The sequence below is a fragment of the Kluyveromyces marxianus genome, chromosome 4 (genome assembly GCF_001417885.1).
Source record: "Kluyveromyces marxianus DMKU3-1042 DNA, complete genome, chromosome 4".
Classification (NCBI taxonomy): domain Eukaryota; kingdom Fungi; phylum Ascomycota; class Saccharomycetes; order Saccharomycetales; family Saccharomycetaceae; genus Kluyveromyces; species Kluyveromyces marxianus.
Genome location: NC_036028.1, coordinates 1,355,499 through 1,381,016, shown reverse-complemented (window position 1 = coordinate 1,381,016; position 25,518 = coordinate 1,355,499). Strand labels below are relative to the sequence as shown.

Here is a 25,518-nt window from a genome sequence, read left to right as displayed (position 1 = left end):
ACAAACAGAAGCTTCTCATAAAATATACGAGGGCTTTAGAACGTCTGATAGGAACCAGACTTGGTGTGTAGAAGAATTGTTTTAAGATTAATAATTGTTGGGAAAAGTACAGTGAATACAATAAGATATGGTGGTTTATTCCACACCAACGAAAGCATCTCAATCGATGGAGAAACCACATTCTTGTTTGAAACATCAATACCAACAGTCAATGGATAAAAGTCCCTTTCAAATAGGCCATAAGACAAGTCAATCACAGGTGAGGTTTTCCTTACCGGTAAAAGAATCAGACTCGGAAGATACCGAGAGTAGATACGAGGAAGATGAGTACAATCAAAACGTCGATGGACAATACTATAGTGAAAGAGAAAATTGCAGGAATAGCAAGGACATGTTACAGGCACATTATTTAGGTAATGAGAGGAATTCATTATCAGATACTTACCAATCTGGGTCTCCAAACAAGATAGTGTATCCTACTTCAGTTAGCAGTAAAGAAGAGCTGCCAACCTTCGTTGACTATTCTAACAAGGTCAATGTACCCGTTCCAAAAGAGCTTTGGGAGTGTCATGTTGTTCAACAAAGCCAAAATTCAAAAGAATTATTTGGAGGACATAATGTTACTCCTAATGGCTCTCCTCGAAGGCCCCATTCAAGAACTAATTCGTTACAATCAATAATTGTGGAAACAATAGAAACTTACAAACCAAAACAAAATACAGGAAATGTATTGAATTTACAGGATAAACCGATATTATTTCCTGATAACGATATGCAGTCAGAGTTGTATATCAGACCTGATTCCCCGATGAACAAGTATGAAGTTCCAATACCTTTGCAAATACACCTACCTCCATACCTGTCACCCACAAACGAACACAAAAAACGTAATAGTTTAGTGTTCGATGGAGAAGGGTATTCCGTTTACCTAGGAGATAATTCAACAAACAACTCAGATGTTTCACTAAAAGATATTATTTCTGATGAAGACGATGAAATAACAGACATTTCTATTCCATCAGCGGAAAACAATCTGTCTTTCACCATTGATGGCAATGACGTAGACAGGAAATTAGGTATTGATAGTGATGCAAATGTTGACCTGAAAAAACAAGTTAGAAACCTGAGGAAATACGATATTCAGGGATCCAAAAAATCTATTAGAAAAGATAAACCACTTCCGTCCATTGTCGTGAGTGAACAAGAAGATACGAAGATCAGAGATAAGGCCACACCAAAAAAAATTCTCGAAAACAACATCATCCTTGATACTCCAGTGCAAAAACATGGAAGAACGGATATTAATGAAATTCATCCAGAAGTTATAGAAAAAGAAAATGTTTCTACATCAGTATCCAAAAAAGTTAGGGAGAGTAGTCATAACATCAGCAGTAATAAAACTTCCGCCTTAAATGGTAGGGAAATAAATGATGTCAGTAAAATTGCATTGGAGATACTGGCAACTCCGACTAAGGAAATCACAATACCGGAAATTGACGATATCCCACGCTCAAGTACCAAAAATGGAACTTTAGCATTCTTTGACAGATTACCAGATAGTAATATTTATGAAGAGTCCAATAATACAAAGAACCATGGAAGTAATGAGCTTAATACGCATTTCAAATTTCCTTCAGTAGGATCAATAAAAATGGATGACAGTGATTTTGTAAAAACAAACGAACGTTTAGACTCGAATATTGATAAGAGAAGGGAAAAGCTAAGGCAGAGAGTTAATATCAAAGGACATACCCATACAAGATCCAGAAGCATTCATACTGATATTGATATGACAGAAATAATGAATTCTGTTCATGAACCGTCATTGAGGGCTACTAACATATCTTCGCCTCATATCCCCAAAAGGTCTCCTTTACGCCCTCCAAGTCAATTAAGCTTACGGGAGAGTAATTTCCACAAGAATGAGACCCATATGCTACAAGCTGCTCATAATCTCAGTAGTGATGCAGCTGGTAGAAGTAATAAATATGTGGAAGCAGTTCATAATACATCATCTGACTATAGTGACAATGATAACTTTAGTTTCGCCAACAGTTCAGAAATAGTTCCACAGACTGATGTTATGGAGGGGCCTAATGATAAGGAAAATTCCACATCTTCAAATAGCACCCAGCATAAAAAAGACTTGGCTATATTAAATGATACAAAGACACAAACACCTTTCGTCCATAAAGAAAGCATTTTGAATCCTAATGAAATATTAAAATCGCAGGTTGAGATCTGTGAACCAAAACCACTTTCTACTATATACTCGTTCGCGAATAGTGATAATGACTTACTGAAAATCCCAACATCACTGATATCGGATAGCAATGGTGTTATCAACAGAAAAGGTTCTCTCCTCGATCCGGCTACAAAGTTATCCAATCCTATGAAGACTAGCAGCCAGTCATCTTATGAATCTGAACTCTCAAAATATTCGTATCCAAGTGTTTCGACAGCTCTTACAGATCCAATTGCAATCGAAATTCAAAGTAAACCACTCTACGATAACCGCCAATTATATGAGAATCCGAATAAATTAACCCAGAATAGTCTGAGACCAACAGATAATTTCAACTGTTCACCTGGAGAGCGTAGGAGAAATTTATCAGATCCTAACATCTCTGAAAAGGACATTCAGAAGGAATTCACAATAGTTGAAGAACATGATGGCAAAATGGTTGAAGTCATTGTTTTAGATGATGATGTACCCACTCAAAATATATCCAAAGAACTTTATTCGAAGAAAGCTATTTCCAAAAGAAAATCTCTCGAGATTGTGGATCTTTGCGAGAAGACAGCAGAAGATCTGAAAGATTTAATTTACGAACTTACCACGGAGGAGCAAAAAAAAAACATAATACCTAATTTGAAATCACTCCCACCACTCCCAAGTCAATTTCTTCGCGAACACAAAGTAGCTCACCAGAAGGAAATGAACCTTGAAAAACAAAAACGCTACATGGAAAGGCTCCAAGGAATACGTCGATGATCCGTAATGCATGTACTATATTAATTAGATTCTATTTAAGGGGTGATGTAATATTACAAAGTCATTTTTGACAGAAAATTTCATAGGGGCCTGGGAGAAGCATCTGAAGATGTTGTAGATTCTTGGATTGGGCTTAGGGAAGCATTTTGGGTGAAGTTAGGTGAAGGTTTCGTGAAAGAGTTGCTAGGAGTAACAGGGACGCCAAGCCCTCTATTATCCAATATTTGATCTTCGTTGTTTTTATCTAAGTTTTTTGAGTTGGTTGAGATAAGCGAACTAAATGGGTCGGAATAAGACCTCTGTACAGCATTATGATCGAAAAAAGTCACTGTCTTGTTCTTAATTTCTAATTTGTACTTCACAGGAGTATTTTCTTTCAGTACACCTTGGGGTTTGTCTGAGTAGCTGTGTGTTCTTCTAAATGCACCGAAATTGGCCCTATTTAATGGACGGAATGGTGAAACTGTCTGAACAGGTTCTGATTCCGTATCTGAAAATTCATAGTCCTCCGGTATTCCATTGATTTCATCAAGATAATAATCTTCTGAATCTAATGAATTTTCGATGAACTGATCCTCATCAACTTCATCGATGTAGTACAGTGTACTCATGCTCCCTTGAACTTCGTTATCTAATGCACTACTGATACCATGGTATTTTAACGGTTGATGTAATGGAGAAGACATTGTCTTTCTTTCGGGAGTCTTGAATGCGTAAGGTGTGTTATTAAGGCTTAAGACGTCCATGTATCTTTTTGGTGATCTGAGCTTTGTAGGCGTTACACTCATAGAGCCTTCTGGACTCAGGTTTGAATATAAAAGCTTGTTTCTGCTTGAATTTTCTTTGAGCGGTTGTTCTCCATAATCTTCATCAAAGCGCTCTTCCTCTGAGTCGGTGGATCTTTCATTGTCACTTAACATAAACAGATCGGCATATTTGGTTACTGTTTTTGATTTTAATGGTACTTTTATTTTATCTCTTCTTTTATTCTCACTTTGAACATCTGTAGCGTCTGTTACTTTTGTAAACGCTTCTTTTTCTTCTTCTTCGTCCAAGTTTACCTCATCTTCAGATATATATTTTTCACCATTCAAAATCGGTGCTTTGTCTGGCAATTTTCCTTCATTTCCTGAGCCTTCATCATCAGTTATGTTATATATATCAGCATAAGAAGTTGGCTGATGGATTTTTTTCTTTCTTTGATCATTGGAGGTAGATTCTGATATGTTTTGAACCTTTTTGTCCTTGAAAGAAGACCCCGAAGAAGGTAAAGAATTATCTGGTTGTGTATCGTTGTGTTTTTTTTCTTCAACTTCATTATCGGATAAAGAACACATTTCTGAGAATCCTAGTCCTAAAGTATCTTCGCCATAGAGATGATCCATATCTTCGTAGTCATCTTCATTTGAATCAAAGTAGTTCATTTCGTCATCAAAGTTATCATTTTCGTATATATCATTCACATATAGTTGTGGGGCGTTATTCTCTGTATTCTCTGTAGAATAATATTTGAGCGACGATGTCCTTCCAGTCAATCCGTTACCATTTTCGAAAGAAAATTTCGAGGATGAGTCTGATTCATCTTCTTCCTCTCTTTCTTCCTCTTCTTCTTCCTCTTCAGCATACTCCTTCTGTTCTTCTCCCTCTTCTTTATCATGCTGTGAGGGTGGATTCTCTTTCTGAATCCTACTATCATCTCTACCTACAGAGCAAGATGTTGGAGGGGACCTATCTTCACTACAGAAATTTGATATTTCAGGTTTTATTTCGAAAGAAATCCTCCCTTCACTAGTGTCGTTGTCCAGGCTAACATTATCGCCCTCGGTACTGGCTCCTATGATAAATGATAACTCTGGGGTCTTTTTTGCCACAAATGACAGCAACTTTTCAGAAGACGATTCCCTCATAGGAGACATTTCGCACTTGGGTAACGGCGAGCCATTCCTAGATTTTTCAGGTATGGGACTAAAGTTGCTTCCCAATAAATCGGTGCTAAAGGAACTCTGATTTCGTAAGTTTAAAATGTCGTCATGAGAATGTATTCTAGCAAGCCTATTCTGCTTCTTTTTCAAGGATTGACTCCTTCTTATCGAAGAACGTCTTGACAAATCCTTGATTTTTTCACGGTCTTTGTCAAGTAAATCTGCTGTTTCTTCATTCAGAGCTTGGTTAAAAGACGGATTCTGATCAATTTGAGGAGAATAATGTTTTATTCTAACAATCTCATTATCTGGAGTACCTTGGTTACTGTCTGACATAGATGAAATGGAAGTCCGGTTCAAAAGAATCACAGATTCAGACATGTCATCATTGTCCCCCCATTCATGCTTTCTCGTTCCTTTGATGGCCGGTATACCTTCTGAATTGGAGGATATATTGGCATGTGAATGTACGAATGTGTCTGCTTCTTGATTACTTAGAAGTGGAGAGTTGTTCCCGGATAAGTTCTTACCACTAGCACTCTTCCTAAAAAGTTTTGTGGTGAAGATTTTGTTGTTCGTCAGCTTTTGGAGGGGTTCGAAACTCGAGGATTGTTTGAGTACTATACTTGATGGATACCCAAGTTCTGTGCCGAATGAGCCTTGCGAATTCCTACGACTCTCGGGACTTTCATGTGTAGCTTTATTCGGACTATTATCGAGTGAAGAAGCTCGCCGGTGGGTTTTAATGAAAGATCTCATAGATAAACTGTAACAGTGTACAACAGCATTCAAGCCTGTCGTATTTTTTAGTTGTATACGTACACTAGTGTTCTTGTGCTTCTCTCATACAGATTCGTCTTTCCGTTTCTAAAAGTAGTGTCCCACAACCTTCCAAATTCCATGTCTGGAATATCATACTAGATATTTCTATATCGTATGCATGATGGAAAAATTATGGAGGTTGAAAAGTAAAACAATTGAAAATTCCCTACAAGATATACAGTATGTACATATACACTATGTATGATGACGCAATACAATTAGAAGCTTAGTTTTTCCAGAGTTCTAGTAAGCTTTGCGGCACCACTACTAAGTTCGGCATAATTTTCAAGCTCGAGCTTTGCTCTATTTTGTGCTAGGCCTTCTAAAAGCATACAGGCCTTGCAGATCCTATTGCTTGATAAATAACCGCACCTTTCACACCTGTTGCCATCTATAAACTCATTTTGTAGTGATACGGAGCCATCGGACCGTACCTCTATGTGTTTAGGAGGCGGAGCTCTTTTCACCTTCTTTGGTTTGAGCTTTAGGGTTTCTCCACTGTGTATTATATCTATTATGCAGCTTGGTCTTATGGCTTCCAAATTCTTCATAAGTTCTCTTGCTGTACCTCTAAATGCTTCTGGCGCATATGAACATTCCGTCGAAAAGTAGTCTAGCTTTTTGTAGTGTGCGTAAAGAACAATTTCCTTTTGATATGAGTACTTGAATGGCTTAGATCTTTTGATTGGCGAACCCGCACTTTGAGTGATAATTGCAGTGGATTTCTCTAATCTAGCGACATCACCACGTAATATGTTCATTAGAACAGTTTCCGCCATATCATCAGCGTTGTGTCCTGTCACCACATGATGAATATTTAGCTTTTCTGCGCCTCTATCTAGTGCTTGTCTTCGAAATACCCCACAGTAAGTACAGCTATTTCTAATACCAGCACATGCTACAATTTCATCCATGGTCCAATCATAAAGTTCCTTGTAGGAGACAATTTCCAAAGGTAAATTATACTGTATTTGATTCCTCTTCACAGTGGCTAAAGAGTCGTCTCGATACCCTACAATACCTTCATCTATACTCAAAAGAACAATTTCCACTCCATAATTGTAGCGCTCATTTAAAAGTTTTAATACGTACGCTAAAACTGTGGAATCTTTACCTCCAGAAGCCCCAACAGCTATACGTTCACCTTTCTGAAATAAATTGTTCGAGACAATAGTATTATGGATTTCAGTCTCAAATACAAGGAAGAAACATTCTTTGCAGATTTTCTGTAGATTTTTTGGTCTCCTCATTACTGCCTTTCTGGCATGGCAGAGCTCACAAAGTTGTGAAACCTTGACTTTTGCTGGTTTTTTTGGATCTGTAGGAGGAGTGAACATTACGCTCTGAACTTTAATTGCTGTTTGTTTTATTATTACACCTGTTCTTCATATGTAATCTTCAGTTATGCTCTTCATAGCTTCTTACTCTTATAACTTCATCTCTATAGTATCCGATGAGCTTGGGCATTTTCAAAAAAGAAATTTCAATAAATGGCGTATGTCCGGGTAAATAGTTGTGTGATTCACTGAAATTGATAGGAGCTGTACCGCTACCAAGTAAACTGCCCGGTTTGTTCTTTAATAGTTAACCTATAATTGACTGAATTATGCTATCATTAGTTCAAGACTTTTGTTCCATTTTACTCGGGGTTTTTAACTATTATCTGAGAATATCTTGCTTTTACAACATTTTTGCTTCCTAATGTTCTTTGGCATACCAATTTGAAGAAACTTCTACACGAGAAATTAATTCAATTTAGCATCCCATTTCCCAAACCATTAGTGCAAACTAGACATTAATAGCATTAACTACAGCCAAATATAGGTTATATAACTGGTGTTAATGGGCAAGACCTCTTTCCCCCTAATATCTTTCATAGGACTAATAGTTATATCTGTTAACAATTAAAAAAAGAACATAAGACCTAAACCATAAATACCTTTTGATAGTAGAAATTAATAAAAAGTAAATCAATAAGAACCAGACGGGAATAACCTAACACTGTTGGAGAATATTTCAATCTGATCTGAGATTCAAAGATTCATCGAAAATGGATGAGAATGTACAAGTTGTGGTACGTGTACGACCAATTGAGCGCGCAACCAAGTTCAAAGTGGAAAAAAACACCATATCAACGTTAGATAATCCTGTGAAATCGTATACCTTTGATCATGTATTTGATGAATCATCGACACAAAACGAAATCCACTCAGAACTATGCTCAAGATATGTATTACATACTCTGGAGGGATACAATACATGTATTTTTGCCTATGGTCAAACTGGTTCGGGGAAGACTTATACCATGCGTGGATCTGATACAACCCCTGGAATTATTCCACTAGTATGCCATGACTTATTCGAAGCTCTATCTCTGGATCAATCCACTATCTCTACGGTGGATATAACTTACTTCGAGATTTATAATGAGAAACTAATCGATTTACTAGGAGAAACATCTCCGCGGGTACGCGAAAATAATGAAAAGAAGACTTTTATACAAGGAATAACCAAGTTTAGGGTTAACAAAGTTGAGGAAATATTGCATTACTTGTCTGCCGGTGACTCAAAAAGATCAGTTGCTTCAACTAGAATGAATTTGCAATCTAGCCGATCTCATGCGATATTCACACTTTCTATCAAACAAACCGAACCAGACGGCTCCGTAAGAGAAAGTGATTTAAAATTAGTGGATTTGGCTGGAAGTGAAAGAGCTAAAGCTACTATTGGAATTGATGATGGAAAAAGAATGAAGGAAGGTGCTAACATCAACAAATCATTAAGTACACTCGGTAGGTGTATCTCCCATTTGGCTAAGAATTCAAAGAATATAACACCCTACAGAGACTCTTTGCTGACTTGGGTTTTAAAGGAAAATCTTGGAGGAAATTCCAAAACATGCATGATTGCATGTATTTCTCCATCAGATCTTGACGAAACCATGTCAACGTTGAGATATGCTACTACAGCTAAAGAGATAAAACTTAACGCCAAAATGAACGAAATAAAACCAAACGATAATGAAGAAATGAGAGCTGTTATGGAAGCGGCAGCGACCAACAGAAAAGAGCTGGAAAATCTAAAAGCAGAGATGAGCAATTTGCAGTCTGAGTATAACATTAAGTCGGAACAATGGAAGACGCATGAAAAATTGCTTGAACGGTTCAATCATATCAATAAACTAAACGATTATTTAGAGGATCAGCTTAGAAATGAAATATCAAAAGTTAAACTTCTTCAAAGAGAATACCAAATATCCAAATCTGAGATAAAAACTGCATATGGGGCATTGACAGGTGTGATTTCCGTCCTTCGTGAACCTAATCCATCTAGCAACAAGGTTTTTGGGCTGGAATCACTAATATCAGATATATCAGAATTTGTACTTCAATTAGATAGTGATATTTCAAGCTTCGCATGAAAGAAAAGAATTGTTACATGGAACACCTTGTACGTATGTTGTATATTATAACTATTTACTATGTATGTAATTGATTTTTTTTTTCTTTTTTAACTCTCGCGTAACGTTCATGCGGTTTTAAAGACTAGGAAGGCGAGCGGCCCTATGTAGAAATACATGAAATAACCCTTCTCATGGGTGACGTATGACCCGAAGTTCTTACCGACAATGACATGCCATGTTTCACCCTGAGAAACGTCTAGTTGTTTCTTGATGTAAGAAGCGATTTCTCTCTCCAATTGGTAATTCGCGGTAGCGTTTAGACTCAATTCGAAAATCTCATCTCTTAATTCGTCCGACTAAATAAGATAGGTATAGGAATCCTTGTTTATCAGTTAGTATATCTACGCATTTCATTTTAGTTGGAAACGAAAGAAAGAAGTTACTTTCAACATACAATGTCCGAAGCTTTTAGTACAGCTGATTTAATTGTCCGAAGGGGAATTGTAGTTAGTAAATGAAATGTGATCAAAAAACAACCAAAAAAAAGACATGAACATACGTTTTGACATGAGCAGCTGAAATCTTATAGGTCAATTCTATTTCAATATCACTCTACCTTGGCACCAGTCTCTTTGCTCTGCTTTTAACTTGACACTTGTTATTTTAAAAACATTTTCGGGTTGTGTACTATTAGAGATATCAACAAAAAGTTAAAAACTAAGGAACGTTTACAAGGAAAAAAGAGGGATCTTCAAACCGCGAAACACACTTACAGTTAATGTTATTAAATTAATTACGTCTAGTGACTTAATAAAACCGACACTGCTTCAGTTTTCTATAGTATGAATGTATTCGATGGCTCTGAAGAGGAAGATAACAATCCTTTCAGTGGAACTACGCATCTTTATGCTTCAGGGATTGCGGCAGTGACGGATGCGAGAGATGATTATGACTTCCCAGAGCCTGCACTGAACTTTGAAAGCAATAGTGATTCAAATATAGAGCATTCAAGAACCGATGTACCAAATGTAATAGCGGAAGCAGATGAGCGGGAACTAGATGTAGAAGATGACACATTACATTCATGGAAGTTTGCAACCTCCGAGTTATCAAGAAATAGCGTTTTTGAGACATCTTATATGAACCTTTCACACGGGGAAGACGCACCAGAAGCTATACGCATCATAGACGCAGGTCAATATAAAGATGGATACGGTAAATATGCTATTGGATACAAAATTGAATTTGGCGGCATCGTGGTTACAAGGAGGTATTCAGAATTTGATTCATTAAGGCAGTCTCTCTGTAGGTTATTACCAACGATTATTATTCCTCCAATTCCTTCTAAACATCCAATTATCAAATATATCTTTAATCCTTTACACGTCGAGAAAGATATCAGAACTATTAATAGGAGGCAACGACTACTTGCGAGGTTCTTGAACAATTGTCATAAAGTACAAGAAATAAGAGATCATGTAGTATTTCAAAAGTTTTTGAACCCCGAATACTTTTGGAAAGAAGTTTTGAGCTCACCCCCTATTTCAATTTTGCCAATGAATAATCTATTAGCCCCTCCTTTAAATCCAACCAAGCCTAGTCCTCTTCACTTACTGTTACCAACCCCTAGTACCTTAACAATGCACAGGAGGGATGAGCTAATAGCGGCAAATGATGAAACAGAAAAGAAGTTCGTAAAATACAACTCTGATCTTGTAAAGCTTAAAGAAATTTTACAACCTTTACACAAAACTGGTAGAAATATCAGAACGAACATACAGAATTATTCTAACGTCTTATCTGAACTTGGCGCTTACTTCAATGCTTACAGTTTGGAAAATAGCGTGTTTCAAGTTGTATCTCTTATTGATCAGATGAACAGATTATCGATGGGAATTGAGAAGATTGGCCAATCAATTGATGTGAGTTATGTTAGCACAGAACTATTGAGCGAGGGTATTGTTTTTATTCTTGAGGAAAGAACGAAGGAAATGCTTCAATTTATTCACGAGGCACAGAGAGTATTGCAGTTTAGAAACTTCAAGCAAGAGCAATACTATACTATAGAGAAAACAATAAAAAAGAGACAGCTCCGAATCAAGCAATTAAAGGAAGCCGATGAACAATCCATAAGACTCGGTGAAGCTTTGAAACTGAATGCCGAAGAATCGCCTACAGTCGCCCAAGCACTTGAGTCGATTTCGCAGAATTCGACCAAGAAACAACCTACAGATCCACAATTTATTGATATTATAAAGTCAAAAATACCATCAAATGGAAAATCACCCTCGTCATCGTCTTCCAATGAACTGGAACCTCATTTGTTAACACAAGATGAGAGGGCTTCTCAGGTAAACAAGTTAGAAAGGGAACTAGAAAAGCTACACGAATGTTTTAGACTCATTGAAAAGGACCTGCAACAAGTTAATAAATCAATGCAAGGTTCTTTAAACCATCTTGATGAATACTTCAAGGAAACCTGGCATATGATACTTCGTGACCTCTGCCATCACATTGTGTCCTGGTTGAAGGATTGCTCCCAATCATGGCACAGCACAAAACAGGCAATAGATAGTATATAAACCATGCCTGATTAATACTTAAAAGGGTAACTACTACCATTTGCATTTTAGAACATTCGCTCATTATATATTAATTTATTATCATGGATGTGCTGGGAACCTTTATAATAATTACAATTCCTCTTTATATCCTGTGTGTCTGTATACTAGGAATAACTGGCGACACCTGTATATCATCATCATTACATACGATTACTATCATTTTGTAAAAGCTAAATAGTAAGCATTGGTACCTTAGTATAAACCATCGACAATTAGGAATAAAATAAGGTGGCAAATAAGAAAATCGGTCAGCTTATTAGCTAAGTCTACATTAAAAACCCAGCGCACATTATTATCAATATGGCACACGAAATAGATACCATCTTATCCACTTTAAAGCTCGAGGTCGATCCTGAATTATCTCAACTTTTCGATGATTTTGAAGACTTATATGAGAGAAAGCTATGGCATCAGTTGACTGAAAAGTTGACAACTTTCTTTTATGATGACAGATCAAAATCCTTTAGACTTCGCTTGTACAATCAATTCGTTAATAAATTTTTGGATAAAATCAATCAATTGAGCGCTGTTGATTTCCTATTGCAATCCTTACCAGAAAATGAGAACATTGAGGAGTCTTTACAATATTTACAAGATCTCCAACAGGAATTCAAGAAAATTGATGAAAAGAAGCAAAGGAACGATGGATTGAAACCACACGTTGATGGAAACTTGCTATTAGACATAGAGATTGCGCGCGTTAAGTTAGCGGAAGGTGATTTGGTTGAAGTAAGGGATAAATTGGATGCCATTGGAAAGATCCTTGATGTCCAAGACTCTGTCCCCTTGAGAGTTACTGGTGCATTTTACTCCTGTAATGCATCTTACTATCAAGTGAAGAAAGACTTTAACAATTTCTACTATACAAGTCTTCTATATCTTTCCACAATCAGTTCCGATGAACAGAACCATAGGCTAACAAAGTTGGAGCAGCAACAGCTAGCATACAATTTGTGCATTGCTGCGCTATTGGGAGACCATATCTATAACTTTGGTGAGTTATTGAATCATCCTATTATTTCTAGTATATCTGGGGATAAAGAATATGAATGGCTATTCAGATTCCTCAATGCCTTAACCGAGGGTGATTTCCATAAGTTTGATGAAATTTCCAAAGAAAGAATACCAAGAGTCCCTACTCTAGCTCAGCATGAATCTTTCTTGAGGCAAAAAATCTGCTTGATGACCCTAGTAGAAAGTGTGTTTGCCAAGTCTATCAGGACATTGTCGTTTCAAGATATTGCCGATGCTACCTTCTTACCTATTGATAGTGTTGAACACTTAGTCATGAGAAGTATCAGCTTAGGTTTATTAAAGGGTTCAATTGATCAAGTTCAACAGTTAGTAACTATAACTTGGGTGCAACCAAGAATTATAAACCAAGAACAAATCAAGAAGATGAAGGACAACTTGGTAAAATGGCAAGATGAAGTGACTAAATTAGCTGGGAAAATTGAAAATAGAGGTAAAAGCATCTGGGTATAAGACATTCCAACTCTGTCATATCATAGATAATTTCAGACGGGATATGTAAGATTAGTAGCATCATAATATATAACTACTTCAAATCTAAAGCAGAACTGTTTCCTGAATATAGACAGAATATATTGAAATGGGAAATAATTCGACAATATATCTTCGATTGTTGTAATATACAGAGTTACATAACACATATATTCCTTGCATGTGATATATTTACACAAAAATGATATGATATCATTCAAGGGAAAATGGAGAAGGAAATTACTAAAAAATAGTCGTTATGGTACCGAGCTTAAGGCGAACCCTTCATAGCGCTAAGGTGAGATGCAATGATTTTAAATTGTAAAAGCTACGAGAATGGAAGTGGGTAAGAACAATATCTTATAATTTTATTGTTTCTTATCGCAAAGTTGAGTAACATTTATTATAATATCTAAGGAGCTTCCTTCTTTGGCTTTGGCTTAGACCATTCTGCGTGCAACATGAAGTTCATGAAACCTCTACCATCTAACAATTTCAAAGCTTGAGCAGCAATTTCTTCAGTTTGGAAAGTAACGTAAGCAACACCACGGGATCTACCAGTCTCTGGGTTCTTAACAACGAAGACTCTCGAGATTTCGCCGAATGGGAATAACAATTCTCTTTTAAGCACTTCTTCATCAGCAAGCTCATTAACTTGAGTCAATCTAATGGTCTTTGCGTCATCACGTTCTCTTTGATCTAGGTAAGCATTAGACGATGGGTCACGTGCACCAGCACGTAATGATGGTGGGACGTACTTACCAGGTCCAGAACCGCCTCCTACGCTCATATCTCCACCACCGATAGCTGGATCCAGACCAGCAGCCGTAGTAGGCTTCTTACCCAAGGTATCTTTGTAAGGACAGTGCATGGTGAAATGCGCACCACCACAGATTCTACAAGTAATTACCTTTTGAGTGGAGTTGGCAGCCTTCTCCTTGGCCTTTTCTTCTTCGTTCTCCTTCCAGTTAGGAGACAATTCCAAATCTAGTTCTTCACCCAATTGCGTGGTGGAAATATCTGGACCTGGTGCACTACCCTTATCAGCACCGTATTTCTTCCAGTTCCTTCTCATAGCAATATTCTTGTTCACTTTCTCGGTAACAGTTATTTCCTTAACTTTTTGAGTGACCTTGTACTTCTTTCCATCCTGGATTTTGAAACTAATCACAGTTTTGGAACCATCATCATTCTGAATGATCTTAGGCTCAGGGATTGCTGACATCTTTTCGCACTAATTCAGAGATCCTTTCGTAGTTTCTAATCTAACTCTTAACTAGGCTTTTAAAGTAAAGTCCAGAAGATTAGAGCTGAAGAAATAGTATATCTGTTCGAATAAACAGTAAGAAATTTCTTCTAGTAAAGTTTATACTGAACAATAATACATCAACTTCTACTTGAATTAACGTTTAACATTTGACTATCTATATCAGTTTCACTTTTAATTTTTTTTTGAAGTTTGTAATACTTTCCCAGCGATGAGGTTTGGAAAATTTTCAATATGCTGGGAAAAAAAGCTCACTTCAGGTAATAAAAAGTCACAGCGTACGTACCAACGTGACCAAGAATTATTTTTCTTCAATGTTGTAAAGATTTTTCGTGTGAAGGTATCTGCTAAAATTTGTATCAGTCTTTGTTCATCTAGTGTACATGCTCAACAACGGTTTAGATAAAGATGGTTAGTTAGGCTGAGAACAATTGATCTATAACATTAGAATAAGTAGGAGTTAGAAGATTGGGGGAAGAGTTCGCTTGCTGAAACCCGAAAAGAAAAAATATTCAGTAAGTTTCACGGAAATTGATTACAGGACAACATTATACATTGAAAAATGGCTAAAGCGAAGACAAAAACTACTGTGATCAAGCTTATATCCACAGCGATGACTGGTGTCAGTCGCCATGTCACTATAAATAGGGCAGCTCCACTTGTGACACAAGTAAGGTATGATCCAGTTGCGAAGCGCCATGTTCTATTCAAGGAAGCTAAGAAGAGAAAGGTTGCCGAGAGAAAACCATTAAACTTTTTGCGTAGTGCAAAGCAGTGAAGAGAAAAGCAGACGCCTCGTCATCATCATGTAAATAGGGACATATCAGCATATAATGAGTCAGAGAAACCAAATATTAATCCAATTAAGTAACATTTGCTAAACGATTTTCGATTATTATTATATTGTATTATGTACAAAAACAGAGCGGACACAAAAAATAAATGTGTAAAGTTAGTTAGAGGAGAAATTCGAGGGCTAATCGAGCTATGATTAGTTGCTTCCACCCCAAGTACTTCCACTGCCTTGATTACCCCATGCAGATCTATTTCCACTATTTTGTTGTTGGGATGAACTACCCCATGCAGATCTTTCTCCTGTATCATGTTGAGCTTGATTGTTACCCCAGGTAGAACTATTCCCAGTATTCTTTGAACGCTGCGACTTGTTACCGCTACCACCCCAAGCTGAAACACCACCTTGGTTGGCACCACCCCAGGTAGAAGTACCTCCATAACTGGATTTGTTACCACCACCCCACGCAGATGCAGCTCCGGATTCTCCACTAGCAACCCATGTAGATGCGCCTCCATAACTAGATTTGTTACCCCAGGCCGATGCACCTCCCCACGTGGAAGTAGCACCTGCCTGACCACCCCAAGTAGATGTATTACCAGCAGCTCCACCCCAGGCAGAAGCTCCACCGGTACCTTGACCACCCCAAGTAGAAGCTCCACCCCATGCAGAAGTAGCTCCACCATTTTGGCCAACCGCAGGTGTTTTTCCTCCGTCGAACGCATTCCATCCAGGTGTCATACCACCAGGAAGTTGTTGAGCACCGTTGCTTGCAACGGCTCCACCAGCAGCCATATGTCTTGGTGCACTGACATAACTTGGTCCCATTCTAGTATGAGGAGTCCTACCACGTCTACTAACTAGCTCATCATATGTTATACCTTCTCCACCTTCATGACTGAAATACGTTAGCTTTCTCTTATCGATTGTAATGTGTTTATTTTTTGAATGTAACTCAACGGTAGCTTTTTCACCAGTGACATCTTTCACAATACCCAATTGGCCTTTATAGCCTGCTGTACGTATCCTCACGGTCTTATTTAGAGCAACATCACGGCCAGTTACCCGTGTTTGCTGAGTTGTCTGTGGAGGACCCATTTTAGAGGCGATATTTGGGTTTATCTTAGACAAATCTAAAGCTGAAGACATCAAATTCTCCTTTGAAGCAATAGCTTCCACATTCATAGGATTTACAACAAAAACACCAGCATTTTCCGTGATGCTTTTTGATCTAATAAAGATATGCTGATTTTGAACGTAAAGAACTTGACCTTCTCTACGTGCACCAATCTTTTCTCTTACAATATCACCGATTTTCATTTCTCTACCGTTTCCATCTACACCCGCAACCCTTGATCTGGCGGTGTTGATTTTACTCAAAATCGAACCCCTGGTGACGGTAGCTACCTTACCCGAGTCGTCAATAATCTTGAAAATATCGTGACCAGCTTGAATAACACAAGCAATATTTTTACCACTTAGCTCAACAATATCATGTAAAGCATAATCGCTGGATGTTGGCGTAGAGTCCATGGACTTACTCAAGTTATTAGCAGATATAGTTAAATTCTCTCTTGTTTGGTCAGAAACAAAGGTTACTTGACCATTTTGAACAACAAGAACCAAACCTGCATCACCTTGATGTTCTCCTGCAATAACGGTAACATGATCACCAAGCTCGAAGATTTTTCTAAGAGATGCAATTGGGAATTCTAATGATTTCTCCGAAAAGCCTGATAACTTTACACTGATCACGTCTTTTGAACTTCTAGTAACTATACCCTTTGAGCCCCTTTGTTCACCAGTGAGTACCTCGACACGATCACCTGGTTGGAACATGGCTTTTGCTGCTTGTGCTTTTTTCATTGTTTGTGAGATCGCTGCCAAATCCACTTCACCCTCTTTGCTACCAAATCTTGAGAGCTCTTCAACAGTAGGCTGAATGTTTTTGGTATCTAGGTATTGGATCTTGAATGATTTGTATAAATACCCATCGACGTAGTCTTCCTTTCTATATGTGAAATGTCTGTCGTCCCTTTTGAAAAGATTTGCTTGATCAAGTCTTAGAGCCATGGTTGGGTTAAATAGTTGGGGAGGAGGCCTACTGGCAAAAGTTGGTCTTTTGACTCTCCGTTGGTTGGAGTCTGGGTCTACTTCATCGTTTTTACCGTAGTCCAATCTTGGTACCACCTTTAATAGGGCCTCCAAGTTATTTTGACTGATTTGGTCTACAACAGCCAAATCCCCCTTGTAAATACCCCTTTTAATTCTGACATATGAGCCAACATCAAGTCTGACTTCATCAGATTTAGTAGGTTTCAATAAGAGCGGTAATTCTTGAACAGGAATCAACAACTTTTGATTGGCATAAACATCTGGAACACCGTTGACAAACTTCTCAATAACAGACTGTTTTGGTGCTTCAATATAAATTCTACCAGTGTAATTGTCTCTTTGGAAAATGGATAAGATCTTGAGTTTTTTCGACCCCATAGACTTATCCAAGTTGAACTTCTTATTCAATAACTTCTTAACAAGATCCTTTTCTTTCCCTGGCCTACAACGAACCGACCAGATAATGGCAGTGTCAACACTTGGTAACATAAATCTTTGGGGCACATAACCACCTTGCGTTTGAACACGATAGTCTTTCGAAGAATCACGCCCATATCGCTTTTTGAACTCCTCTGCTATCTTGTGCATGTCTTCATCTGCCGTTTTTTGTAGATTCTGATCCAACTCTCTGTGTAGTCTATCATCAACTCTGGCTCCACGTTCTTCTTCGTCGTCCTCATCACCACGTGTAATGAAACCTTCACGAACAAGTTCTGAATCTTCATCATCTTCTTCATCGTCTTCATCTTCACTGACTTCTGCTTCAATATCCAAGAATCTGTTTCTTTCACGACGTTGCTTCTTACGAGATGATCCGATATCTTCATCTTCATCCTCATCTTCATCTTCATCCTCATCCTCATCTTCCTCCTCCTCTACATCTTCCTGCTCATTCTCATTGTCTTTCTCCTCTTCATCCTTTTCATTTTTATTCTCAACTTGTTGCTCCTCTTCTGCCTTGCTTTCAACCTTCACTTCATCAAGAGTTCTCTTCTTACTACCATTTTCAGGTTCAGATTCGGTTGGTGCACTAGTGTCAACGTCACTCTTCGATGCTTCAACATCGGTAGGTGCATGATCGGAAACTTCTTTCTTATCGTCAGTTTGAGAAGTTGTTCCAGCATCAGGCGTTTTTGATATCTCATTAACATGAGATGCTTCACCAGTATCACTCATAATGACGGCGTGGGCTGATGCTTATCGATCCTTTCTATACGCTTTTAATTGACATTCAACACTCTCTAGGCTGCCCTGTCATACTCTTTTGTTTTTCAATCAATGCTGGTTCCGTTTTTGTAATGCGTGTGAATCGAATCCTTGAAATTTTTCAAGGATCACCAAGATAGGGTAACAACTAAAATAGGTTGGTCATCAGGTACTGTTCTCTATAAACCAGTAAGAGTATAAATAGTTATTACATCATAGAGCTTTATGAAGCGTGCCACTAACGTTACTGTGTCCTGGAAGAGGAATCGCAAAGGTTGATAAGCGGAATACCAGTTTAATTGGCCAAAGGCCAGGCTTCAGCATGTAATATGGGGAAGAAAAGTTTAAGTTATGATACTATTGACAAGTGGGAGCATGCACATATGCCTTATGAGATCGAGGATGAGGTTCTCAATTTGTATGTGAAGTTCACTGAAGAAAGCGAATTAAAGTGGGTTGATATTGCCTTATTTTATGAACAGTTAGAAGTGCCTAAGGAGTGGGTCTCTCTGCTTGAACCACGTGACCTATGCATTGACGGATTAGACGTGATAGACTTTGATAAACTAATGGATACGACATATAGGCTCTTGATATTCATGGACAATGCGGCAATTATTGATAAGCAGTGGGAACTGCTTTTGCGTTACAGTGGTAGAATGGAGCAATTTCCTAATGTTAGCTTGCGGAAACATGTTTTGAGTGTGAAAGACGTACAAAAGGCTGCTGTACAAGTGGATATGGATCAAAGCATGATAGTGAGCATGGTGAGCTGGGCGACTAATGGCGAGCGAGTATTTGTGACATACATTGATTTTGCTCATTGTTTGGGAAAAATGGGCGTCTTGCGTTATTAAAATGCGGACGTGCCAATACATACATATATACGTACATGTATATTATATACACCTGTTATAGTCATACCATCTAGATAATATGCTTAGCTCTGAAGTAGTTCTTCAAGTAGTTTATTTGCCATGCACCCAAAGCAACCAATACGAAAATGACGGCCATAGAGAAGTTTCTAACTCTTCTGTTCGTGGATTCGTTAGTATCTCTCAATCTTTCTTCTCTAGCCTTTAGGTAGTTCAACTCGTCAACAATTTCGTCTGTAAGCTCCTCTATTCTACGTAGATCCACTTCCACAGGCTTTAACTTCTCACTGGCCTGAATCTTGTTCCAATCACGCGCTTCAGAACCGGATTCTATATCCAATTCAATGGAACGACTCAAAGATCTACCATTGGCTTGGGCCAAGTTCTCAAAGCACACATCAAATGCAGTCGATTGTGGGGCGGTGAACGCTACTTGAACTTCACCTGCAAAATCTCTTTTTCTACGGTATTCGTTACCGTTACTGTCACGAACATATAGGTTTAGTTGTTGACCATCACCAACAGAACCATCACTGTTGATATCAATCACGACAAGTTGGCCCTCAGAAACAAAGTCACGAACACAAACTTGTTCTGATTTTTTGGATGCTGGTATATCGAAACGCAAACCAAACGCTTGCCTCAAAAGCATGAAGCAGAGCAGAAGTATTGAAGCACTGAACCCTTTCATCTAGACTCTTCTTTTTATGCAAACTGTAGTAGGTGTCACTATTATAATCTCTCACCAATTGTAGCCAAAATAAAAAGATATAAATTCCTCTGATATGTATGTATGCCAATTCAGAGAATCCAGGTACCTTATATCTTCTTAGGGATTAATTGGTCAGTTGTGAAGCAGGTATGTGTGGGCTTTTTCTACGTGATTGCACTTGTAAACGTAAACTCAAATTTAGCTAATTATGTGATTCGTGTTTTTCGATCTTTAAAAAAATGGCAAAAAAAAAAATAATAATAAAAAAATCGACTATTGGTAAATAGCCAGATCTCTTAAGATTATGCCAAATATATCACATGACCTATTATGCAACTAGCTAAGTATAAATAGACAAGTCTACAGAACCTTCCTACAAGTGGAATTTAATTATTTACAAGATATATATCCCCATTTTACTAAACTGTTTGAACCACAGCATCGAATTTTGGTATTTCAGGACCAACAACGGTAGCTACCGATTTTTGTTTGTTTTCAAGTAGATACTTTTCTGCGACATGACGGACATCCTCTAAGTTCACGTCCAAAAGTTGCTCTCTGCGACGTTGTTTCATTTCGTCTGTAACTTCATAGTGGAATAGGGTAGTTCCTTCATTTTTAGCGCTCATGGGAGAATCAACTTGCTGGAAAATGCTCAATTTTGCCTCATTCAAGTCGGATTCGGCCCATTTCGAGTTCTTCAAAACAAATTCAGGAACATTGTCAAATGTAGACAAAGAGTTCAAAGCATGAGGGTCTCTGTACGAGTAGAAGCTGAATGTACCATCTAAAGCGCTGTATGTTGCACCACCACCATAGGCTCCGCCCTTTTCACGAATTTCACGGTGTAAGTATTTATGCGTTAGCATATTAGACAATATCTGGAGCTTAGCACCATCGGGATGAGTGTAAGAGACACCAGGGTAGCATTTTGCGGTATAGTGAACTTGGAATGGGAATTGGAGAAGTGTTGGTTTTCCGGAATTATCTAAAATGGCGTAGTTTTCCGAGTAGAACTCAGATGATCTTGATTCCTTTGGCAACACCTGTGTGAATGCATTAATCTGTTGTTCAACATTTTTTGCTTGCGGATGAGAATCAGTGGTTACCATAAATTTCATATCAGAACTTCCATTGATATAAGAGTGGAGTTCCATTAATTTTTCCACAACTTCTTTTTCAAACACAGCGTCGTCATCCAAACTTTGAGATAGTTTGTTTATCAATTGCAATTGTTCAATACCATTCAAACTTTCATTGATTGCCTTGGTGACGCTTAAATGGGCTGCACTGAAATTTCTTGCAAATACATGTCCAGAGTCAGCAACGGAAGCAGTGTTAGAAGAAGCTAAGGATCTGATTAAAACCTTTAACTTCCCTTTATGTTTTTGGAAGTCTGTTTCGCATAGCAATTTTTGCCAAAAGGCAAATATATGTTCGGTTTTACTGTTTAAAGACCAACCGTCAAATTGGAACAGAAGCATAGGCTTTCCAGTCTGAGCATCTGGATTAACAGAAATGCGCGTGGAAATCCCACCAGTATGAAGCTTAATTTGCTCTTCAATATCAGAAAAATCTTCAGTGGTGGTTCCAAGACTGGTCAAAGCATCTGCATACAAAGGTAAAAATGGGTATAGCTCTCTAGGAATATGATGGTTGAGCAAACGTTTAGCTCTGATGTACGTGATCCCGTTGGTATCTGTAATACGGTTTAAAATGTTAGAACTTTCGATTAATGGATAAGTTTTACCTTCTCTCGAAATTGAACTGATATCCAACGATGGAAGGCAGCTTAGATCTTCTTTCAAATCCTGAAGCTTTTGTAATTGTTTACCACGCTCGAAAATTACCACCTTATCATCTTCATCCAAGGCGTCTAGCTTTTTCTGTAGACGTTGTGCTTCCTCTTCTTCAAGTTTTTTGGAAAAAGATTCTGACCCTTTCATGGTGAATTTGAAAACTGGCTTATCAATGATATATTCTCTAATCAAATCTTTTAGGAGATTATCACCTTTAGTTGCCCAGTCTTCCTGGAATCTTTCCAAGATTTCGTCAAAGAGCAAAGTATCAAACGGATCTGTCTTATTAACCCATCCAGGTAACACAGAATATAATAATTGTAGACCGAAATCGGATTTTTGATCTTTTTTGGAGAGTTCGAGTTGTTGGATAATAGCCTCAATTCTGGTTCCTTCAAAGGGTTGTTCAAGAACTTCTTTCCATACTTTGTCTATGGTTTCGTAGATAGAGTCCACCTCTGCACATCCCTGTACACCAATGGTAACGAAGTTGGCAGCGGTTTGGGATTCGACGCCAGTGTTGACTGAGAAATCATAAGCCAAACCGGATTCAATTAATTTTTTGTAGAAAGGAGAAGAATGACCATCCAATAATAAATTTCCTAAGATCTTCAACAAGAAAGTTTGATAAGTGTCCTCTGGTTTACCACAAATCCATGATACGGATGTCTTGATTTGTTTATTGGGTGGCAACATTGGGTCCACCTGGCCCTCTGTTACAACAACCACATCGTCGTTCATTTGGATAGGCAACAACTCTTTCTTCCGAGGCACTCTTTTACCATAGCCTTGGAATTCCTTATTTAATCTTTGCAAAGTGTTTTGAAGGTCAAAGTTACCATACGTAAATGTTTTCGCATTAGAAGGATGATAGTTTAGCTGATGGAACTCAATAAGATCCTGGTATTGCAAATCTGTCATTTTAGTTGGATCACCACCTGAGTTGTTTAAAGACGGATATATGCTTTCTTGGAACTTTATCCAGAAATAGTAGTTTGCATTCGAGACTTGTCCCTTCATTTCGTTATAAACCACACCTTTGAACACGATATCACTCTTCGGATCCTCGACAACCGAATGCTCCAATCTCCACCCCTCCTGCAAGAAATCCTGCTGGTTCAATAGCGGATTCAATGTCGCATCGAGGTACACATCCCTCAAGTTGCGGAAGTCTGCCTCATTCGTAGTAGCAAAAGGATAGAAAGTGTAATCGTGGCCTGTCATTGCATTCATAAAGTTCGCTAGAGATCTGTTCAACATCTTAAAGAATGGATCACGCACTGGATACTTGTATGACCCACAGAGCGTTGTGTGTTCCAAAATGTGAGGAACTCCGGTGGAGTCCGGAGGATTCGTCTTGAATCCGATACTAAAAACATTATTGTTATCCTGTCTATCAATATGCAAATGCTGCGAGCCTGTCTGCTGATGCTGCAAATCAACCGCCGTCAATTTGAATTCGGGTACCGGCAGCACTCGCTTCACCTCGTAACCATGTAGAACGGCTCCTACAGGATATTTCCTCAAAACCTTGGATTGAGCATAGCTAGACGAATGTCTGAGCGCTTGTAACATCTTAAAAGGCTCTGATAGCGTTTTATTATCTGCACCTCTGATCCAAGTCCCAAGTTACAACAACAACAACGACAACTATCTTGTTCTTTCAATTCCTCCCCTTTACTATACATTATACATTATTATTTATTACCCATACTTATTTACTTGCTATATTATATAATATATATATTTTACATTTCAAGATTGTAACTTTGTAATGCGATGCCCAAGTCCAGCCCAGGATAGCAGCATAGAACTCTGAAAATTGATAATACAAAAAAACAAAAAAAAAAAACAACAAACTACAATACTGCCTGTACTGAGAGTCACTCCATACGTGTTCTCAGCTTTCTATCTCTATCTCTCTCTCAGAAAACCAAAAAGACAACCAAAAACAAAAACCAAATGTCATCACGTGACTGCAATAACAAAAAAGTCCAGGGAGCCCCAATGTTACCCTCACAAATATTAAAGTTCCTTTTTCTAGGCATCCCCCCCCCCAAAAATGTTTTTTTTTTTTTTTTTTTTCTGTTTATTATTTCTTCTTCTTGTCGCCTACGAAAATTTTCAGCAATATATAAAAGGAACTAGTTTCAACGTATTTTTGGTGGGAGACCTCTAGCTGAGCACATCAATTTTAGTAAAGAAAATCATTTAATTGAGCTGTTCCGTTTATTTAATTGTTTGCATTACGTGTTTTTATCTTGGTATACTTTCTGTTAATTTGTTTGTAATTTAGAATTTAGTTTAGAGAAAGCCAAGAGACTATATACCGCTGCTATAATGTCTGACGTTCCTCCTCCTCCTCCTCCAGCTGCTGAAGAGCCAACTTACGAGGCTGCTCCACCACCACAAAGCTACGAAAACTTCAACAACAATGTTGATGGTGACGAAGAGCTTTCTGACACTAGACTATTTGTCAAGCCATTCCCTCCAGATGTCACTGAAGCGGAAATGAGAGAGATTTTCGAGCCATTCGGTGCTTTGAAGGAAATCAAGATCTTAAACGGATTTGCATTTGTGGAATTCGAAGAGGCTGACTCAGCTTCCCAAGCGGTTCAAAACGTTGCTGGTAAGATGTTTGCTGACTATCCATTGGAAGTTGTTTTCTCTAAGAAGTTAAAGCCTAGATACAGAGTTATCATAAGGAATCTACCTGAAGGCTGCGCATGGCAAGAGTTGAAGGATTTGGCCAGAGACAACCAGTTGGAAACAACTTTCTCCAGTGTCAACACCAGAGACTTTGACGGTACTGGTGCTCTTGAATTCCCAACTGAGGAAATCTTGGAAGAGGCCATTGAAAAGCTAAACAACATCGAGTTCCGTGGTGCTGTTCTAGCTGTTGAAAAGGACGAAAACCCTCCACCAATTAGAGCTTCTCGTGGTCGTGGTGGTTTCAGAGGCCGTGGCGGTTTCGGTCGTGGCGGTTTCGGTGGTCGCGGTGGCTTCGGTGGCCGTGGTGGCTTCGGTGGTCGCGGTGGTTTCGGTGGTCGCGGTGGCTTCGGTGGCCGTGGTGGTTTCGGTGGTCGCGGTGGCTTCCGTGGCGGTCGTGGCGGTTACGGTGGCCCAAGAGGTGGTTACGGTGACTTTGGTGGTCGTGGCGGTGGTTTCCGTGGCGGTCGTGGCGGTTACGGTGCTCCAAGAGGTGGCTACGGTGACTTTGGCGGTCGTGGCGGTGGCTACGGTGGCCGTGGTGGCTACGGTAACAGAGACTATGCTCCAAGAGAAGATTACCAAAGAGGTAGTGGTGAAGGTGGTTACCAAGCCCGTGAAAGATCTCCAGTCAGAGATTAAACATCCTCGATTTTAGGATAATACCAAAAGAAGAAAGACATATAAACAAGCAAGCAAACAAATATCTTGATTGTTTTGATGTCGCTTTTTCTCTCTTTATTTTTACATGTCTTACTTTTCGCCATGCGATT

The 25,518-nt window shown here is 38.5% G+C and overlaps 13 protein-coding genes across 13 annotated transcripts; 7 read left to right on the top strand and 6 right to left on the bottom strand.

The window, feature by feature from the left end:
- Nucleotides 1–127: 127 nt before the first annotated feature.
- On the top strand, nucleotides 128–2,995 carry FIR1 (Fir1p; the record flags this gene model as incomplete). The annotated part of the gene is made up of 1 exon (XM_022819944.1): nucleotides 128–2,995. One exon carries the CDS (start codon nucleotides 128–130, stop codon nucleotides 2,993–2,995), a length of 2,868 nt encoding a protein of 955 aa, XP_022676459.1.
- Nucleotides 2,996–3,075: 80 nt separating this feature from the next.
- Nucleotides 3,076–5,676, bottom strand: ZRG8 (Zrg8p; the record flags this gene model as incomplete). Its single annotated transcript, XM_022819943.1, has 1 exon — nucleotides 3,076–5,676. The coding sequence occupies one exon, from the start codon at nucleotides 5,674–5,676 to the stop codon at nucleotides 3,076–3,078; it is 2,601 nt and encodes an 866-aa protein (XP_022676458.1).
- Nucleotides 5,677–5,957: 281 nt separating this feature from the next.
- Nucleotides 5,958–7,076, bottom strand: NCS6 (Ncs6p; the record flags this gene model as incomplete). The annotated part of the gene is made up of 1 exon (XM_022819942.1): nucleotides 5,958–7,076. The coding sequence occupies one exon, from the start codon at nucleotides 7,074–7,076 to the stop codon at nucleotides 5,958–5,960; it is 1,119 nt and encodes a 372-aa protein (XP_022676457.1).
- Nucleotides 7,077–7,789: 713 nt separating this feature from the next.
- KIF1C (kinesin family protein) lies at nucleotides 7,790–9,160 on the top strand (the record flags this gene model as incomplete). The annotated part of the gene is made up of 1 exon (XM_022819941.1): nucleotides 7,790–9,160. The coding sequence occupies one exon, from the start codon at nucleotides 7,790–7,792 to the stop codon at nucleotides 9,158–9,160; it is 1,371 nt and encodes a 456-aa protein (XP_022676456.1).
- An 824-nt stretch (nucleotides 9,161–9,984) lies between these two features.
- SNX41 (Snx41p) lies at nucleotides 9,985–11,724 on the top strand (the record flags this gene model as incomplete). The annotated part of the gene is made up of 1 exon (XM_022819939.1): nucleotides 9,985–11,724. The coding sequence occupies one exon, from the start codon at nucleotides 9,985–9,987 to the stop codon at nucleotides 11,722–11,724; it is 1,740 nt and encodes a 579-aa protein (XP_022676455.1).
- A 342-nt stretch (nucleotides 11,725–12,066) lies between these two features.
- On the top strand, nucleotides 12,067–13,251 carry RPN9 (proteasome regulatory particle lid subunit RPN9; the record flags this gene model as incomplete). Its single annotated transcript, XM_022819938.1, has 1 exon — nucleotides 12,067–13,251. The coding sequence occupies one exon, from the start codon at nucleotides 12,067–12,069 to the stop codon at nucleotides 13,249–13,251; it is 1,185 nt and encodes a 394-aa protein (XP_022676454.1).
- Nucleotides 13,252–13,681: 430 nt separating this feature from the next.
- Nucleotides 13,682–14,494, bottom strand: TIF35 (translation initiation factor eIF3 core subunit g; the record flags this gene model as incomplete). The annotated part of the gene is made up of 1 exon (XM_022819937.1): nucleotides 13,682–14,494. One exon carries the CDS (start codon nucleotides 14,492–14,494, stop codon nucleotides 13,682–13,684), a length of 813 nt encoding a protein of 270 aa, XP_022676453.1.
- A 604-nt stretch (nucleotides 14,495–15,098) lies between these two features.
- Nucleotides 15,099–15,314, top strand: MRPL39 (mitochondrial 54S ribosomal protein bL33m; the record flags this gene model as incomplete). Its single annotated transcript, XM_022819936.1, has 1 exon — nucleotides 15,099–15,314. One exon carries the CDS (start codon nucleotides 15,099–15,101, stop codon nucleotides 15,312–15,314), a length of 216 nt encoding a protein of 71 aa, XP_022676452.1.
- A 213-nt stretch (nucleotides 15,315–15,527) lies between these two features.
- SPT5 (transcription elongation factor SPT5) lies at nucleotides 15,528–18,620 on the bottom strand (the record flags this gene model as incomplete). Its single annotated transcript, XM_022819935.1, has 1 exon — nucleotides 15,528–18,620. The coding sequence occupies one exon, from the start codon at nucleotides 18,618–18,620 to the stop codon at nucleotides 15,528–15,530; it is 3,093 nt and encodes a 1,030-aa protein (XP_022676451.1).
- A 359-nt stretch (nucleotides 18,621–18,979) lies between these two features.
- RAD33 (Rad33p) lies at nucleotides 18,980–19,507 on the top strand (the record flags this gene model as incomplete). Its single annotated transcript, XM_022819934.1, has 1 exon — nucleotides 18,980–19,507. The coding sequence occupies one exon, from the start codon at nucleotides 18,980–18,982 to the stop codon at nucleotides 19,505–19,507; it is 528 nt and encodes a 175-aa protein (XP_022676450.1).
- Nucleotides 19,508–19,577: 70 nt separating this feature from the next.
- On the bottom strand, nucleotides 19,578–20,216 carry ERV25 (Erv25p; the record flags this gene model as incomplete). Its single annotated transcript, XM_022819933.1, has 1 exon — nucleotides 19,578–20,216. One exon carries the CDS (start codon nucleotides 20,214–20,216, stop codon nucleotides 19,578–19,580), a length of 639 nt encoding a protein of 212 aa, XP_022676449.1.
- A 440-nt stretch (nucleotides 20,217–20,656) lies between these two features.
- On the bottom strand, nucleotides 20,657–23,611 carry CYM1 (pitrilysin family metalloprotease; the record flags this gene model as incomplete). Its single annotated transcript, XM_022819932.1, has 1 exon — nucleotides 20,657–23,611. One exon carries the CDS (start codon nucleotides 23,609–23,611, stop codon nucleotides 20,657–20,659), a length of 2,955 nt encoding a protein of 984 aa, XP_022676448.1.
- Nucleotides 23,612–24,376: 765 nt separating this feature from the next.
- Nucleotides 24,377–25,387, top strand: NPL3 (mRNA-binding protein NPL3; the record flags this gene model as incomplete). The annotated part of the gene is made up of 1 exon (XM_022819931.1): nucleotides 24,377–25,387. The coding sequence occupies one exon, from the start codon at nucleotides 24,377–24,379 to the stop codon at nucleotides 25,385–25,387; it is 1,011 nt and encodes a 336-aa protein (XP_022676447.1).
- Between the last annotated feature and the right edge of the window lie 131 nt (nucleotides 25,388–25,518).